Genomic DNA, 17404 nt, shown 5'->3' with positions numbered 1-17404 from the left:
ACTTTTGGCTTCTTGTCTCGAAAGCTTTTTGACTGTGAGTAAATGCGTCAAACCATATAGAACAGAAATCTAAAGAAGACGGATTTCCTGTCTCGTCTCCTCTTACGACAGCTCCCGTCTTTTTACTGTGCTACTCCGTCAGGTATAAAGAGATCGGTCGAGTATGTAGGAGTGTACTCTATATATCATCATGCACCGAGTCTTCTTTCTCCTGTACAACTGCAGCGGCTTTGATCTGTTACAGGATGAGCCCGACCTGTGATCCCCTGTGATTCTATCTTGCTCTCGGCTCCCATACCTGGCACGAGTAATCTTGCATTTTGTTGGTCACTTCGTTCTTTGACGGACTGGGAATTGGTTTTCTCCCCCAAAAGGGCCTTGTGACGAGACCCTGATTGGGGGAGTACTAGTGGTGTTCCTAAGTAGTTGTATATGGATTCTTCCACAAATTGAGGGAATTTTTGTTGTCAGGCTCAAGACAAGCACTTAATCCTTGCTGCAACAGTAGTCGAATTGCTCTTGCACAGTTGTTTCATCTTTTTCTTTCTTTACAATTCATCCTTCCGGTGTTTGCGTTTGGTTTGGAGAATCTCGATCCTTGAACTCTCTAGAGAGGTTTAAGCATCTGTTCCTTGTGGCCTTGAGCAATTACTGAGCTGTGCCTATTTTCCTGTTATGGATTCAAGAGCAGTGGTAGCATCTGAGTCCTGTGGAGGATGGTTGTGTTGCGTGCTAGCTTTTCGAAGATTTGGGGGTTGAGGAATGATGTGAAGCCAGCCATGGCCGGCTCTGCTGATGGTTTTGTTGTGTGGAAGGATTTCCCCAGGGGTCTCAAGATTCTCCTCCTCGACAAAGATGCGCCATCCGCTGTCGAAACGAAGTCGAAACTCGAAGAAATGGACTACGTTGGTACTTCTCAGAGCTTATTTTAGTATCTCAGGCTGCTATTTCTCTTCTCATCTGTCATCTTACATGTAATCCAGAATTGCATTATGCTTGAGTGATTGATTGATCTCTGCATAGGTGGATTATTACAGCATACTAAGCATTTTTCGGTTCTTTGTAGTTTCTTTGTATCATAATGAGGAAGATGCACTGGAAACAATTTCAAAGGAGGCTGAGAGCTTTCATGTTGCTATCGTGGAGGTGATAACTTTGACTACTCTTACCACAAATTTTACTACAGAAGATAATTAGGTTTCACAAAAGCCAACTTTTGCAGGTGACAACTAGTGATAACTGTGGGAGTTTCAGGTTTCTTGAGATGGCTAAAGACATTCCTACCATTGGTTAGTAAAGCCGCAAACTCTTCTACTTGCTGCTTCTGCAATTACTATTTGCCAGTACACCAGAGTTGAGTATGCACTTGGTTTTACACTTTTCTGGAAACAACAAAGACCTGTTCTCTCCTAAACATATAATTGATTTCTGCTTTTTTATATGCACTCCTGTGTTTACTTTTCAATGATTATCTGAAATTAGGTTCTGATCACATTACATCCGAGTGAAATTGGTTAAAGTCCATGTCGGATTAATTAACTTGAAATAAGTTGTTTGTTCCGATAAGTCGAAACTCTAAGATAGGAGCAGTGCATTTCTACATTGACAATGAGGATTTTGATGATGTCTTATCTGTTGCAGTTATTTCAGATGTACACTGCCTAAGCACCATGATGAAATGCATAGCGGTGAGTTCAACAAATTTCATGGATTGTATAACCATGACCTAATTTGTTTCATCCCTCAGATACTATAGCATGCATATATGACACTATTTATTTTCTATGCTTATATTCTTACATTCAACATGGTAAAAAATTTTCTTCTTCATCTTTCTCATGACATCTATGCCATATTGTGCAGCTTGGTGCAGCAGAGTTTCTTCAGAAGCCAGTCTCTGAAGACAAGCTCAGGAACATATGGCAACATGTGGTTCAAAAGGTGCCCTTGGATCTCATGAAGTACCTATAATTAACAGCACTGTTTTAGAGAATAACAAGTTAATTTGTTTAGAACAGGCCTTCAATGCAGGGGGCAATGAATTATCCAAATCACTGAAGCCTATTAAGGACACCGTGGTTTCCATGCTCCAAAAACAGTCAGAAACAGATGAGCACAAAATTAAAGAAGAAGAATCAGAAAAGGATGACAAATATGGTTGTGCGAAAACAATGGCAAATGACAGGTTCTCAGCACCATCCACTCCACAACTGGAACAAGGAGGAAGGTTTCCGACAAATGGAGAGTTTCAGGAAATAACACACTGCTCAATTGCTAAAGAATTGCCACAACCAAGGAAGCACAGGAGCTGTGTGTCAAAATCTGTCGGGAATACATGTGATAATTTGGTTAGCTTTGCTAACAATAAGGATGTCTTGCCTTCTAAAGCTGAAGCCGAAGAAGAGGTGAATTCGGTAGATGGTTCTAAAACTGATGAGTGCAGTGCCGTGAAGGAAGGTCTTCTACCTTGTCATTTTCATAGCGTGGATGATCTACAGAAAAACAGATTGTCCTATTCAGATGGTGCCAGAAACAACAGAAAGAAAATGAAGGTATTACTTTATAAATTCTTGCAGCAATGTCATCAAACATCAAATGGCTGAACATTTTTTGAGTTCAGATTTGAGTGCCTTGTTTCTGAGTTTCATATTTTTTCATGGCAGCGGACATGATTGTAGTTTTTAAATTTCCTGGTATTGCAGGTAGACTGGACTCCGGAACTTCATAGGCAGTTTGTGCAGGTAGTAGAACAGCTGGGAATAGATCAGGCAATTCCCTCCAAGATTGTCGAACTGATGAAGGTGGAGGGTCTAACAAGACATAATGTTGCTAGCCACTTGCAGGTTCACACAAAACATTCACTTTTGAGGAGAGTAGATTATACCTTCAAATGAATTTCCACATTTTCGATGTTGGCTATTTAAAAATATGACTGGAGTATTCCTGGTGCACAGATGATTGCATGAATTTTAGGATTAGTCATACTCTCATCGATAATTGCGAATAACTTATGATGTGATTGCACATTACGGAAACTGGGTTAAGCATGAATCAGTCGTTAATTTGTTGATGCTTAGAGCAAGTGGATCTGCAACCTTGAGGATCTAAATGAATGATATATCATACCAAATTCTGCAGACCATAATGATTAAGCAGACCAATCAAGTATGAGAGAAACATTTTAAAAAATCATCTAGCAAATGTAGGCATCTTAGCCTTATTGCAGTCACTGTGATTGCATTGCTACCTCAAGCAATTAAAAGACAATCTTAAATTTTATGTGGCAGAACTCTTTTCTTCCTGCTCTTCATGCATTAGTAACCAGTTCCACACTGACAACAATATGTCTTGCAGAAGTATCGGATGCATAGAAGACATGTTTTGCCAAAAGATGAAGATAGGAGATGGCAAGCAGATAAAGATCCTACTCAAAGGGGCTACATACCAAGGCCAATTTTGGCCTACCCTCCGTATCATACCGATTGTGGTGCTCCGACAAATCAGATTTATCCCTTTTGGGCTCATCCAAATTACCACACTCATGGTGTCGGTCAAGCTGGTTATACAAGATGGCATCCACCTCCTCAAAGTTGGCCCTGGAAGACCTATCCTGTGGTAACAGTTCTCTTCTAACTAATATACTAATGATGTTACTATGATATGTTCTAGTCCTTTCTGACCAAAAAAAATAGATGAAAATATTGTGAACAGCTGAGTGTGTTGAAATAAATGATTGACATACATGCCTTTAAATTTGTTGACTAGGCTAATATCATGTCTCTTTTACATGCATTTACTAATATACTGCATAGCAATGAGAAATGCTGCCTATTGCCTTGTTTCAGGTTCATGCTGATGCATGGGGCTGTCCTGTTCTTGTCACCCAATATGGCCAGTATCCGATGTCTTCACCAGTGAGTCAGTCACTTTGATTAGATTACCTTACATGTAATTGTGAGTTTAAATTGTACCTGAATTGTGTTAGATTGCACAGCCGCAGAGATCCCTGATGTATAGTGATTTTGATACGAGCGGAGACAGCAATGAGATGTTTCAAGAATCCTATGGTCTGCATCAGGTAAAAGCACGACACCATTAACCTCTTAAACTAAGTTTTACTTTTGCCCACCTCTGCATTTATCGAGTACTGTATATTGGCTCAAGAAGATGAAAACATCAATGAATAATCAAGTAGAACTATGTTGCGATTAGAAATAAGTAAAGCACATTAAATTATGTGGGTTGATCCAATTAGTTTGGGAAAATGAAGTAGGCATTCCATGGACATGTAAACTAACATTGAACAGCCATCTTCTTTACTTTAGCTTATATTTTACTTGGAATTTCGAGACTGCACTCATAGTTTGAATGAGCAAAACCTGATCTGATACTTGGATGAGCTGAGTGAATGTTCAAGCATTAGAATTATTATGCATGGATATCTCTCATTAGGATGAACGACTTGCTGAGAACAAAAGAGCTCATTTAGCAAGTCCTGTCTATTCTGTCTTGATTAGGTTATCTCTAGACAAGATCATGGTATTTGTTGATCACTAAGCAAGACAAACACATGCAATATTTTTCTTTTGATGAGCAAGTTCATGCAGCCTATTTGCATTGATCTGTCAAACACATTAAAGTACAATGTACATTGCATTCCTCCACACACTTGTTAATACTAGTTGTCCTGTGCTACGAAGCACTACAGATGTGTCTTCTCTTCTCTGCATCTTGTGATTCGAATGGCAGGTGGAAGAGGCGATCGATCGTGCCATAAAAGATGTGATGAGCAAGCCATGGCTCCCCCTTCCCCTCGGCCTCAAATCACCATCCGCCGAGGTGGTGCTCGCGGAGCTCCACCGGAAGGGCATCTGCACCATCCCTCCCTCTACTGATCCCCACTCCTGTGGCTGACTCCGCCGCCGGAGCTGGTGGGCTCGGCCTAATCGGTGGCTACGGGGCTTAATTCATCATCTCATGAGAGCATAATGGGGACTGTGGCTGTGAATAGAAGTCTGCTGTTGTTAAACCAAGACATTGGGTCCTCATGGAACTTCTCTTTTGTGTGACTGTGCTTTATCCTTTTGGCCTCTCCCTTCAAGAATCATTGACCCAATTCGATTTTAATTTTGGATCGATTTATTTTTATTTGGACCAAAACATCATCACCCCTATCAATTTATATGATTGGTAAATCTAATCAGAAACAATACACAGAATCTGAGGATAAAAGAATTTGATCAAATAAATCCACTTTCTGTTTTATTTTTCTTCGTACAAACTGCTAACTCTTTGGGTATAATTGATGGATAAAGACTACGCTTATCTTCCATCAGCCGACTCCACCGCCTCATTTATGCACTCCGTATCTTGCCTCGGCGCATCGGACGGCGCATCGATGACAGCTTTCGTCGCCGCCCTCCCGGTGCCCCCGGGAGATTCCGTCGCCTCGTCGAGCGTCTTCCTCCCACGCTATGAAAACGGCTCCTCGCGGTTGGCCGTCTCCAAGCCTTCCTGGATCGTCCGAACGGAGGTAAATCGCCATCGCGCCTCCTTTCCTTTTTCCTAAACCATTTGTGCCTTTATTCTGTGGTGTTCTCGTCGAGATTTGCTTTTAGTACGTAAAAGGAGAATCTTTACGGATCTAAAACGAGGTGACACCTCTAGGGTTCTGGTTTTTACAGCGCTGTGAGTTGTAGACCTTCAAATTTTATGCCCCAGCAGTGGTATTCGATCAGGAGAATTGTGCAAGGTCACTTTCTTGGTTTGATTTCTATTCTCTCGTGTGGTTTACATGGTTATGGCCTCATTAGTCCTCTGTCTAAAGATACTCATGTATGTGTTGGGCGTGTTGTGCCTTGAATGATTATACAAGCCATTACGATGTTTAGGTTTGTGGCATAATAGAACTGCTGAATCCTGATGTTCATAAAATTCGATAGCAATTAGAGAATCTCTGATGTAAATCTGGACCTTTTTGAGTTGAATTAGAACACCTCATATATGTGATGATTACTAGGGCAAAAATTTAACGATAAGATTTTGGATTGCTATCGTTATTATTTCTATCCCTTCACAACTGAACAAATCACAAAACCTGCAAATTAGTTTAACAATGATATGATTCTGGGTAAGTTTCGTCAGTTCTGTTGATTGGAGCTTACCACATTGATTTGAAAAATCAACAAATTTTCACTCTTTTTTGCTGGGATTGTTTGTGATGTCCCTATGTATATGCTGTCCATTTTCATCAGATTTCTATCATTTTTTACCGATGTTTGTAGATGCATAACAATGTTTGTATAGTATGAACTTTTACCCCAATTATGAGATATGGATTAACAGCACAAACGATAACAAAATAGCTCGTTGTTAACGCCATACTACTTATAACAGATTATCACTTATAAAATAACTGTTTGATGAGTAACTTGTTCATCACAAATTTTCTTGACAAATGACACTTTGACCCACATTAAACCTTTTTCAGAGTATAGATCCCCCTTCTCAACAAGTTAAATACCACTCATTAGAAGTTATGTAACCATGTTACTTTAAAATTTTATAACAATTATTATCGGATTAGATAAAGATAGAAAAACATGGATTTGTTTACGGTAAAACCAAGTGAAAAAAAAGATAATCAATAAAAGATGAACAATACACAGAACTTAATATATGAGCTTTTTTGGGATTTTCACAAAATTTGTAAGCTTCAAATTTTTTAACATCTACATACAGTATAATAAAAAAAAAGAGTAAAAAGTAAAAACAATGCCTTTCTTAGATTTTTGGCATTGATTATAAACTTAGAATCCTAAACTCTTTGCTTCTTTTACCACATCCAATTGTTCCGGCCTTTCAATTTAGAAGAAAACTGAACAATTTGCTGCAATTAATTCAGACCTGTTACTGGAATCTTATGTATATTTTCAAGGGATCACCAACAGATCATTAAGTTCTTAACATGATCAGTCTTTAACCATGAGTTTGTTGCATCCTATTTCTTTCAAATAGTTCTGATCTGAATGATGCTCTATGTCAAAGAAAAGCATGCAAAATCATCCTCCAATGCTTTGACTCTATTCAAATTTTTTTGTCTTTCATGAGGAAAATAATTTTATTATTTGATTATCCTCCATTCCACTAGTCAGGTTAGTTATCCACTAGTCTCAGATCCAATTTTTAATCAACATATTATTATATCATGTAAGCATGTTGATATGATTGCGCTGAGTATTAAGATCATGTCAAACTGTTTACATGTATGTTTATCTGGTCTAATTCATTCCTGATTTAGATAAAATTGTTGTTCAAGGTGTATAAAGAACAAACAAGACCACAACTAGACGCATAAGGAAGTCTAATGAAGACATTTGTGACCTTTATCTTTATAAGAATTTGACATGAAGGATTTTTGTATTTTTTTTGCAAAAGGAGAATTAAAAAGCTTTACTATGAAGTCGAAGGGACATGAAGGAACGATAGACGTTAAACATGTATTTGTTAATGTTACACTTTATGCCAGTTATTGATTACATGAAACTGTGCGTTAAATATGTTAGTTGTCTTACTTGAAACTTGTCTTATTATAACTAGTGTTGCTTATATCAATAGAAACACTTTTTTTTTCAGTTATATCAATCGGAAATATTGGCTAATTTGATAGACCATGACTAACGACCCATGGGGATGGCAATGGGTCGGGTACTCTTGAACTTTCATTGTGCTCTCTAATCAACTACCTACTCTCTCACTTGAACCTATTCCATTTGGATTCAGGCACCCACTTTCCTACCTGACCCATCCCAAACCTGATAACGAGTAGTCAAACTCGATTAAAGCTGGTTAGAAAGGTGTGGGCATCCTGGAGAAACCTGACCTGCTTAAACCAAGAAGGTTAAGCTGGTGGGTGCCTAAAAACGAGCAAGGGGTGCCTGTAAAACCTCACCTTTTGTTGGCAATATACCTATCCAGTCAAGTGCTTATCAACTAATATATTGACAAACAAAGACCAATCTGTAGCATAATCCAACAAGTAAAACAAATCATATGCTTTGGGTTAAGCGAGAATAGAGGATAGGGTTAAAGCATTGGAAAGATTGTGTTGAGTAATATGAGGTGAAAAATCTACTAAACCCCCCATTTGGATTCAGGTAGTGGGTACTCAATGATTAAAACCCATACTCATCAAAAACCTGGATTAATATTTACTTTGCTATCCGAACCTACCTATACCCATACCCATTTAAGGGTATCCAAACACAGTTTAAGTGAGGTCGCACAGAAGCAGGTACCTGGAAAAATCTGATCTGCTGCCATCTTTAGTGACTTGTGAGTATCTCTTGCAAGAATCACTATATTTTAGCATGGGGGCATAAGTGGGTACTTTTTCTTTTATTGCATGAGTCTGTGCCTTGCTGGTCAACATGCCTCTATGCCAGTTGACACTAGTAAAAAAATTACTGTTATATATCAGCAACTTTGGGATGGTCTAATTTGGAAAATGTGGATCTCTTTGGCATGATCCTTTCCAATGTGCTGACATGTGGTGATTGGCACAACAATCTTGGTTTCTTTTGAAGAGTTTTTTCCTGGGTTTCCTATGACATTATTTTATTTGTTAGATTTTGTGATGTCAACGTGAAGAAGAATGGGGTTCCAAATTTGGTTACACATAACGTGTTTAAAGCAACACTTGTAGTTGTTATCTCTGGGTTAGATGTGGCAGATACTCACCATAAAGTATTTGGTTTCTATCAAATAATGCATCTAGTTGTCTACCCTTCAAAAGAAGACTTTTTTCTCTCTCTTCTGTTCATGTTATTGTGTTTGTGGTAGTTGGCTCAATATGGAGTGAGTCTGACATCTTAGTTTGGAAAGCATGAGTTATGGTATTTGAAGGATCGCAACGATAGGATAGTAGTATCCATTGACATATTCAAGCCTTGAAATAGATTTGAGATCTATATTGGAGAAATGAACAGGCAGTGAAGTTAGATTTAGACCCAAATTCTGGATAACTTTTGTCTTCTTGCAACAAATTTTTTAAGATACCAAGTCCTATGCTTATATAACAAGTTTTCTGTTTTACCTTCTTGCAGTCAAATGTTAGGAGAGAGAAAATGAAGAGACCAGATCCGCCATGTGTGGTCTGTGATGGTAGTGGGAGAATTGATTGCCAGTATTGTCGAGGAAGAGGTCTCTCAAATATTTCGTCCATGCTATACTTGCACAAGTAGAACAGATTTCGACCTCTCTTTTTCGTTCATTTCTCATGCTATGACTTGATTTATGCAGGCAGGACGAACTGCCTGGATCTGATCATGCTCCCTAAAGGAGAATGGCCTAAATGGTGAGTCACCTAGTTAATACGTTTGTTCGTACACGGTTTGCTTCAGGCATGTTACATCTGATGAACTGGTGCTGAAAAACCATTGACCTGCCGCAGGTGCAAGGTCTGTGGTGGAAGCGGACTTGGGCACTGTAACCGCTGCCTCGGAACCGGAGAATACCGAGATGTAATGGGATTTCATTTTATGAAGAATAATAGGGATTCAACATGATTAAGCAACCGTATCAGGTACAAACATACGTGCTAAGTAGACAATCCTTCAAGTTTGTCGCAATGTTGTCATTCGATATAATCCTTCGATAGATGGTCAATGATGTGTCGCAGGGAAAGCAGATGCGAGTAGTGCAAATACACCCCCGTGACAATTTCTCGAGGTTGGGCAGAAGAATAGCATCACTGGTTATCCGATATGAATGCTTCGAGTGAACCTCTGCTTTGTACACATTGAGCCTAACGAAAAAGTTGGTGGCGCAGGTGAGCTTGAACGCATTGGTTGATGGTTATATTTTGGTCAGCATATGACATCATAAAAATAAAAATAACAAACAAGTTAAAACATATTAAATAAATTAAATTGCTTTTTTTTCTTTTCTTTTCAGAATATAGCTTCTTCGTATTGTATTCTAAAATAGTTCACCAAAATTATACTGTAATAAAGTCATAAGCATAGTGTAATATCTGAATATTCAAGCCATGACAACTGAAAAGTCGGATATCGACCATAAAATTTCACATGCAAACTCGAAACACATTGACATCCAGTTTTGTCCACTCAGAACTGCTGGTACATAAACGTATCTATGATTATTGAATTGCTAGAACTCGCAATTCTAGTAAAAGCACGCACAACAATACAGATCGGAAGAACATAAGAAATTATCATATCAGGCTGGCTGCTTGATAGATGTGGAGGGATGGTGCATGCTTACAGACATTTTAACTCTAAATATAAGCACGAAATATTTCAAATACGGCGCCAGGAAAGATGATGAGGCAAGGGAGAAGTTGAAGGATGACGATCGCCAGCACTAGTGCGATCGCATGCTTTTCCTTCGCAATCTCCACGCCATCTATCTGCACGTAAGTGTTGAATGTGAAGGCCAGCAACAGAAACACCATCGCCATGTTATATGCGAGGCCGGCTACGCGGAATTTCGAAGGGATGGCACTGCGGAACTCCTGCTCCTTGTACGATGATTTGACGATGGACAAGAAAACGAACAGAGATGTAGTCGCAAATTGCAACCCGAACACATATGTGTATGACATGGCCTTGAACAAGGGTGAATCTCTAGTTTTTGGATCATCGGTGCGGAAGAAGGAGGAGCTCATGACGAAGACCACAGCTGCCAGAGCGCCTATACATGACTTTGCAAGCCCTACTAGTTGTTGCTTGCAGCTGTTGCGCGTCTGTTTGTGGCTCGAAGTAAAGAGCTCTCGCGCTGTCTTTCCTTTCGTATTTCGACTATGCACTAGTTCTTTAGGAATAATTGATTGCACCATCTGCATGCGTATAAATGCTACATGAATGAATCAACTTGATTAATATGCAACTTTATGATGATTACTTTTCGTTTCACGAATTGTGCTGCTACCATCACATGGTTATCATTGCTATCTTGGAATAAATTTTATACGTGTATATAAATCTTCGTATCTGCCAATGCAATAAGTAGTGTGTTTGGTTTTTTATCCTCAAGAGAGCACCATAAGAATCACATCTCAATTAATTAAAGAGTTGCATTGTGTGGAGCAGAAAGGAAACAAAGGAAGAAATATTACTGGAACTATATAAGAGTCTTATTGATTTAGGAGATTTTAAGAAAAGAGTTTAATTATCTAGGTTTAGGATTGAGATGAGTCCTAATTTATTCTCATAAGCGAGAGAGAGAGAGAGAGAGAGAGAGAGAGGTTTAGTTCACAAATAAAATGGTTTTATTATTTATTTGTCAAGTCATTCCATCAGTATTTGGATTCCTATCTACTCATTTTGGATCCTGGTTCTCGCTAAGATACAAGGACCAAAGAGAGAAGGGCAAAAGTAGTATTTGTTGGTTATTTTGTATAATGCATGAAGAACCCACAACCGACAAAGAATGCATGTCAAAGAATTGAACGGATAAATACTTTTGAGAAGCATGTCAAAGAATTGGAGGAGGAGGAGGAGGAGGATGAGGGGGGCAAAAAAGTTTAGCAACTTTACCTCAAACCATACTAAATCGTAATGCAGTTGCATTGAATCCGGTGCGTCTTGCTCTTCCTTTGCTACATCAGGGCTTCCAACTGAAGCAAGATGCAGGATGGTGTTCCCGGTTTTGGGGTCGATTTGGGAAAATAACCAGGATGGTAAAATGGTTCTCATGTCCTTTATGATCTTGACAATCTCCTCGCGACGATACATGACTGCGACTTGGAGAACGTTTCTGCCCTTCGTGTCCAGGTAGGTCGCTGACTGTGGGCACACTTCCAGGATCTTGCCCACGAAATCATGAAGGCCCATTTGTGCACCTAAGATCAAGGGTGGTTCATTCCATCTGTCTTCCGAGCTCGGTGACAGTGCCTTTTTTTGGGCATCACCTTCTTGTACAGTCTCCGGTGGACCAAACTTACCAAATTGGCCGTCAAGCGCTTCTGAAGTAATTGTGGGTTCCTTGTCCCTTTTTCGGGCATCACCTTCTTGTCCAGTCTCCGGTGGAGAGTCTTGTGGACCAGGTATACTGCCTTCGGTGGGATCTTTTCCAAGCACAAAGAACTCGAAGTATCCTTCTTTTGCTAAGTATTCGATAAAGTGCATTGTTTCTGCATGGTTCTTCTTCTTCCCATCCAGACGTTGGACTCTCGGCGACACTGCACCCGTGCATGCATTTCAGTTAGCATTAATCATGTACCGTAAAAACCTAACATAAATTATTTTTAATTTTTATAAGACATACATCATTTGCTAAGAAAAGTGTAGGTGTAAGAACTGTTAACTCACATTGCCTTATAATGTTATAAACCAATCGCAGAATCCAGCCAGCTGCAGGACAAAATGCATGCATAAATCAATGTTATCCTACATTTAATAACCATAACATGATAGAATAAGAACCTTTCACTTTACGATGGATGTTATTAGCAAGTAGAGAAGCTAGAACGAGTACCTGAGATTTTGGTCAACTCCAACAGGTCAAAGAGAGTTCTGTAGTTTGATGGGAATTTTGAGCGAAAAGCCCTCGGCGAGTTATCGTCTTGTGCTACTCCAATGCTCTTGAGATTACATGTGCATGCCACAGAGAGAACCGAATCAGAGAGCTAAACGTAAACGATGTACTCATGAAACGAAGCAATGTCATGTAAAAAGTCGTTCATGCATAAGCCACATACAGATCCGTTGAGTGCCACCTCTTCATCCCTTTTGTTCATTTTACTCGAGTCCTCGTCCAAGGGAATCCCTGAAATGTAAAACCAAAGAGCTCTACGAATATTCTTATGCACATTTTAATTGATTTTTTAGCCTCATCGTAGATGAGAATTATTGCTGTATGTACAGAAAAAGGAGTCGAGGCGGGTAGCACTCACATTTGTAGATGAAGGAGTCGAGGGCCTCAAGAAGTGCTTGGCTTCGGAATGCCTCTGGAATGGTCACCAACAGCTGCAGCGGAGTGAGGGCGTGCTCATTCCGGGATTCGATCTGAATTGGATAAGTCTTTGCGATCTCCAAGGCGAGTACTGCAGGCGTACCGAGATGCTAATTGAAGTTGAACTGTGTACAAGGGAAAGAGGATGTAGCGATAGTTACCCGGCGCATTGCCCATGATGGCACAGTGCAGCATGGTGGCGCCGTCCTCCCTCCGGGCTTCCGGTGAGCTGTTCTTTTCCACCAGCAGCCAGAACATGTCCTTGAGCCCGTACAGGGCCGCCTTATGTAGCGGTATCTCCAGCTTCCCGTTCCGCTCATGAACGAGATCTGGCACCCTGTTGATCAGCTCCAAGGCCACTTCTTGGTCGTCCATGGCGGCAGCTACGTGAAGCGCCGTGTTGCCGTTGAAGTTTTTGGCCTTGAGAATGTCATTTGATGATATTTTGTCGATGAGGCTGCAGGCGAGCTTGGGCTTCTTGCAGGAGATGACGACGCTGAGCAAGGGGTCGTTCATAAGGTTCACGCGGTTATCCCGCCCCACAAGATTCAGAAGTTCGTCCGCGTCCACGTTCTCACGGTGGATGAGCGAGTTCAGCCGGCGGAAGCGTGCCACGTCCAGGGCATGCGGTGGCTCCTCTGATCCACCGCCACCTGCGCGATGTGCATCAGCAGCAAGCGTCTGCGGTTGGATGCCGGAAGGAGCCGCCATATCCTTAACACGCCAAAGGGAGCCGCTCCTTTCGCTACGTTCTCACCGACCACTAAATATATATGGTGCAGTTGCTATATGGTGCGCACAACTCGTTCGTACGCCTTCGCCTCCAGATTTCTACTGCGAAACTAAAGCAACCTGAATACCTGCCTTAACAAGTAGACTAGCTGATCCTTTTGGCTCTCATCCATCGTCGAACACCTCCTTCCCCCTTGGTTTTTGTAGGTCATGCTCATCGCAAGTCTTCGGAGTTGAGAACCCATTGGTTGGTCTCCGTCTACATCTCAGTCACAAAAGATTCGACAGCAAATTAATCGTATGTTACAGAGGCCAACCAACTAATGAATAATTCACATACGTTAAAGCTATACAGCAGCCTTAACTTGTGGGTCAACGATTCTTGCTCTACAGGAAACAATAATCCGGAAGCTTGCACCCAAACGTCTACTTGTGGGTCTCCACCGATCATTCAACTTGCACCTTATAGAAAAGGTTTTGTAGATCATACTCATCGCAAGTCTTTGGAGTTGACGACCCTTTGGTTGGTCTCGTACGCACCCGGGATTGTGGCAACATCCCTTTATCGAATCTTTTACTCCCAACGTTATCAGCAGGCTGCAAAAGGCCATCATTTGTAGCTCCAAATCACCTTTTCTTTGAGTGGGTGTCGTTTGCTTTAGTGACAAGCTAAAAGGTATTTATTATTCGAATCTGCGTTGGCATGATTCAATTACATCAACAATTACCGGAAACTGACATGACATCCCAAGTAAACTAATCATCTCCATCGGTCAACCAATAAATATAAATATAAATATAATTAATAGTTTCTTCCAACATATCACTTTCAGTCTCACGTCATATGGCGAAAAGATATATAGATCAGCGAAAGGTTTATCTGATAACGTAGTAAAGAATATTAAAAGTCACTTGCATGGTGAAACGGACACGGGTTACCAAACACTTGTTTAACTATCATATAGCTTGACATTGACATGAAAACGAACCAAAAGAAAACGAGTAAATAACAAAGAATCGGTTGCAGTCTCAATTATAGTATTAACGAAGAACTTCTTTTCTCAAGCTAATAGGGATTTTACTCGAGTTGACATGCCAGGAGGTTGTCGGAGAGGGACTTTTTTTTTTTTTTTTCGTAATACCTCATGTTTAATAGGATTCTTTATATATAAATAAAAAAAAGCTCAAGTGATTTTTCTTTACAAATTTTAATAATACCTTTGAACCAGACTGATTAGCGAGTTATATCCTCCTATCATATCCTTACGGATTGGGTCGAGGGTCAAGCCAAATCCCTTACATTGAAGTTATACTCGAATTTACTAAGATTTATTAATTTTTATATAAACTTATTATAAAATAAAAAAACTAGTAAATTTATTTTGTTAGAATCAAATTATTGTAGAATTCTCAAAGTTTTGATAATTAATTATCCTAAATATATCTAAAAGTAAAAAATATTAATATTAAAATAAGTTAGGTAATCGAACTTAATTTATTTCAATTTCAAGTATAACTAAGTCAATATAGGAAATAAAAAATTAGAGATGTAGAATTTTATGATTAGTTTTATGATGAATTTAGGATAATTTTATAAAAAAAATAATTTTTTTAACACGTTCTTTGAATGAGAGTGTAATAATATATTTTGAATAATTTAGATTTTTTTATATAAAAATTAATATATATTTTTATATAAAAATATATTAATTTTATGTAAAAGGTAATTGGGAAAGGGCGAGCAGCAGTTGGACAGTTATAGAGAAAGGAATCAAAGGAGCCGAGCACAAGTTGGCTTCGGAAGAGGATGGTAACCATCAGCTGCAACAGCGTGAATCGGATGTCCGTAAGCTTTCGGACCTCATAAATAAGCTTCTTCCTTTTCTTTTCATTTTTTCTCGCTGTATTATTCTCGTGGCAGGCAGGTCTTTGGAATATACGAGCATTGCTGCTCGTTAGTTTGTCTTCTTCACTCGGACCATTTCTATCTTTTCTTAAATCTTTCTTATTTGACTCCATAGATGATGGATGGGAAGGAGTGCAATAAAGCTCTCCACGGAGAGTTTTCTTTCCTTTCTGATGCGGCGGGGGCATCGTTTTGAGTCGCGGCATCGGGGTCGACGCGACTCGGTTCTTGGGTCCGGATGTGGGCGGCGTCCCTTGGGGTCTCTCGGCGACCGAGCACGGTGGTTCGGGTCGGGAGGAAGCTCCGCCGCAGCGCATGGAAGAGTCAACCCCGTCTGACACCTGCACAAAGGTCGGGCCGAGGCGCTCAGCCCGACCCCTCCGACAGCCACTGTTAGCGATGTGGATGGGGTTTCAGATGAAGAGGTGTTTGGAGTCACCCTTTAGGCCCCTCTTTGGAGTCACCCCTTGGGCCTTGTCCCTTGGGCGTTGTCTCTCTTTTTCGGCCTCTCTTCTTCGGCCCCTCCCCCTTTAGCATGCGAGGGTATTTATATGGAAGCTTACTGTACTTGATGTGCCACCTTGCAGGGGCAGGTAGCGTCTGACACTAGCGTTGGCGTGCGAGACGGAGCCTGGGCAGAGTGTTTAATGTGCCTCGGTCGACGTTCCGATCCGTTTGACCAGGGACTGAGACGTGATGCGTCATCTGGGACAGGCGACGTCAGCACCAGTCTTGTCGCCATTATCATTCCTGTCAGGGGAGGTCATTTCGGTTTGACCTAGCTGTCGCGGGTTGGTGCGCGTCACCGGGGGTAATGCCGCTGGGTCTCTGGTGATTTCCTTATCACCTTCCACACCTCCTTCGAGCTCTTGTCCCGTGACAGAAGGCCCTTGCACGAACTGAGGTCGGCGATGGGGGCGTCGCCATCCTCCTCGCACAAGGTAGCGATGAGCTCGACCTGGCGCGCGGCGAGGGACTCCAGCCTCCGCTTCCATTCCCGGTGGTTCGCGTAGGGCCGGGGGTCGGACAGGGTGAGCGAGATGAACCGGAAGGTGATCTCCAGGCCCTGCAGGGCCGGCTTGAGTATCGACTCGTCGGCCCACTGGGGGAAGTCCTTGGAGCTCCAAAGCTTGGCCAGCTCGGGGAGGCGGAGGTAGTGCTCATAAGCGACGATGGCGGAGGCGTCATGTCCCCGAGGAGCAGCAGCCGACTTCGAGGGGAACGGCTTGGGATTGGAAGGCGCGGGCGACGACCTCGCCGATATCTCAGATGCTGCCATCCAATTCTCAGGTATCAACGAAAGAGGAGGAAAACTCGATCGATCAAAAGCTGCAACGCGTTGCCCGATACCACCTCTGATCGGCTTGCCTGACTGTAACGGACAAACTTCTAAACAAGATGTTGGATGTAATGCTTATGTCTGTCCGTTGTCTTTTGGCATGTTCATGCCTTGTATAGCAGGTAGAGGGGCGGCCGAAGGCTTATAAGTCCCATTTTAGTTGGGTTGGTGGCCTCTTTAGGCTTGTAAATAAAGGTTGTGTCATGTGGACACGTTCGAGAGCTTTTCGGTCGGTAAAATGGACCATTTTACCCTTTGTTGTGCAACTATTCAGAGCTTGTAAAGTCTGTTTGTAACTTGCATTGTCTATGAAGTGTTTTACGGACATGTTTGCTTGTGGATCCCGATTGAGGCGTTCTCTTTAACCCGTTCTCTCTTTTGTTGGTCCTAAGGGACAATGGGAGGCTTCGGGGAGGCTGACCTTTGCAGACGGACGCGCAAGGGTGCCGCAC

General features: G+C 41.2%; 4 protein-coding genes across 8 annotated transcripts; 2 read left to right on the top strand and 2 right to left on the bottom strand.

The window, feature by feature from the left end:
- LOC135608650 (two-component response regulator-like APRR2) lies at positions 1 to 5079 on the top strand. 4 transcript variants are annotated; one of them, XM_065101702.1, is made up of 12 exons: positions 1 to 142; positions 226 to 905; positions 1067 to 1146; positions 1210 to 1289; positions 1642 to 1688; positions 1864 to 1941; positions 2019 to 2552; positions 2703 to 2843; positions 3355 to 3615; positions 3846 to 3914; positions 3986 to 4078; positions 4750 to 5079. In XM_065101702.1, exons 2-12 carry the CDS (start codon positions 717 to 719, stop codon positions 4912 to 4914), a joined length of 1737 nt encoding a protein of 578 aa, XP_064957774.1. In that variant the 5' UTR covers positions 1 to 142; positions 226 to 716; the 3' UTR covers positions 4915 to 5079. The 4 variants fall into 4 exon arrangements, with proteins under 4 accessions (XP_064957774.1, XP_064957776.1, XP_064957775.1 ...); XM_065101704.1 differs by lacking the exon at positions 1 to 142 and having other exon boundaries at positions 155 to 905; positions 3995 to 4078; XM_065101703.1 differs by lacking the exon at positions 1 to 142 and having other exon boundaries at positions 156 to 909; positions 1223 to 1289.
- Positions 5080 to 5167: 88 nt separating this feature from the next.
- Positions 5168 to 10087, top strand: LOC135608687 (uncharacterized). Of its 2 annotated transcripts, none has more exons than XM_065101720.1 (5): positions 5168 to 5533; positions 9105 to 9201; positions 9301 to 9355; positions 9452 to 9583; positions 9680 to 10087. In XM_065101720.1, exons 1-4 carry the CDS (start codon positions 5306 to 5308, stop codon positions 9564 to 9566), a joined length of 495 nt encoding a protein of 164 aa, XP_064957792.1. In that variant the 5' UTR covers positions 5168 to 5305; the 3' UTR covers positions 9567 to 9583; positions 9680 to 10087. The 2 variants fall into 2 exon arrangements, with proteins under 2 accessions (XP_064957792.1, XP_064957785.1); XM_065101713.1 differs by having other exon boundaries at positions 9659 to 10087.
- Positions 10057 to 13915, bottom strand: LOC135608590 (uncharacterized). The gene is made up of 7 exons (XM_065101674.1): positions 13137 to 13915; positions 12917 to 13066; positions 12722 to 12789; positions 12499 to 12604; positions 12333 to 12374; positions 11559 to 12202; positions 10057 to 10858 (listed from the first exon to the last, which is right to left on the bottom strand). Exons 1-7 carry the CDS (start codon positions 13684 to 13686, stop codon positions 10298 to 10300), a joined length of 2121 nt encoding a protein of 706 aa, XP_064957746.1. The 5' UTR covers positions 13687 to 13915; the 3' UTR covers positions 10057 to 10297.
- Positions 13916 to 16415: 2500 nt separating this feature from the next.
- Positions 16416 to 16892, bottom strand: LOC135612092 (nematode resistance protein-like HSPRO2). Its single transcript, XM_065107899.1, has one exon. The coding sequence runs from the start codon at positions 16890 to 16892 to the stop codon at positions 16416 to 16418; it is 477 nt and encodes a 158-aa protein (XP_064963971.1).
- Positions 16893 to 17404: the final 512 nt, after the last annotated feature.

The sequence above is a fragment of the Musa acuminata genome, chromosome BXJ1-2 (assembly GCF_036884655.1).
Source record: "Musa acuminata AAA Group cultivar baxijiao chromosome BXJ1-2, Cavendish_Baxijiao_AAA, whole genome shotgun sequence".
In the NCBI taxonomy this organism is placed as follows: Eukaryota; Viridiplantae; Streptophyta; class Magnoliopsida; order Zingiberales; family Musaceae; genus Musa; species Musa acuminata.
Note: the sequence above shows the minus strand (reverse complement) of the source record. Positions and strands in the feature narration are given on the sequence as shown.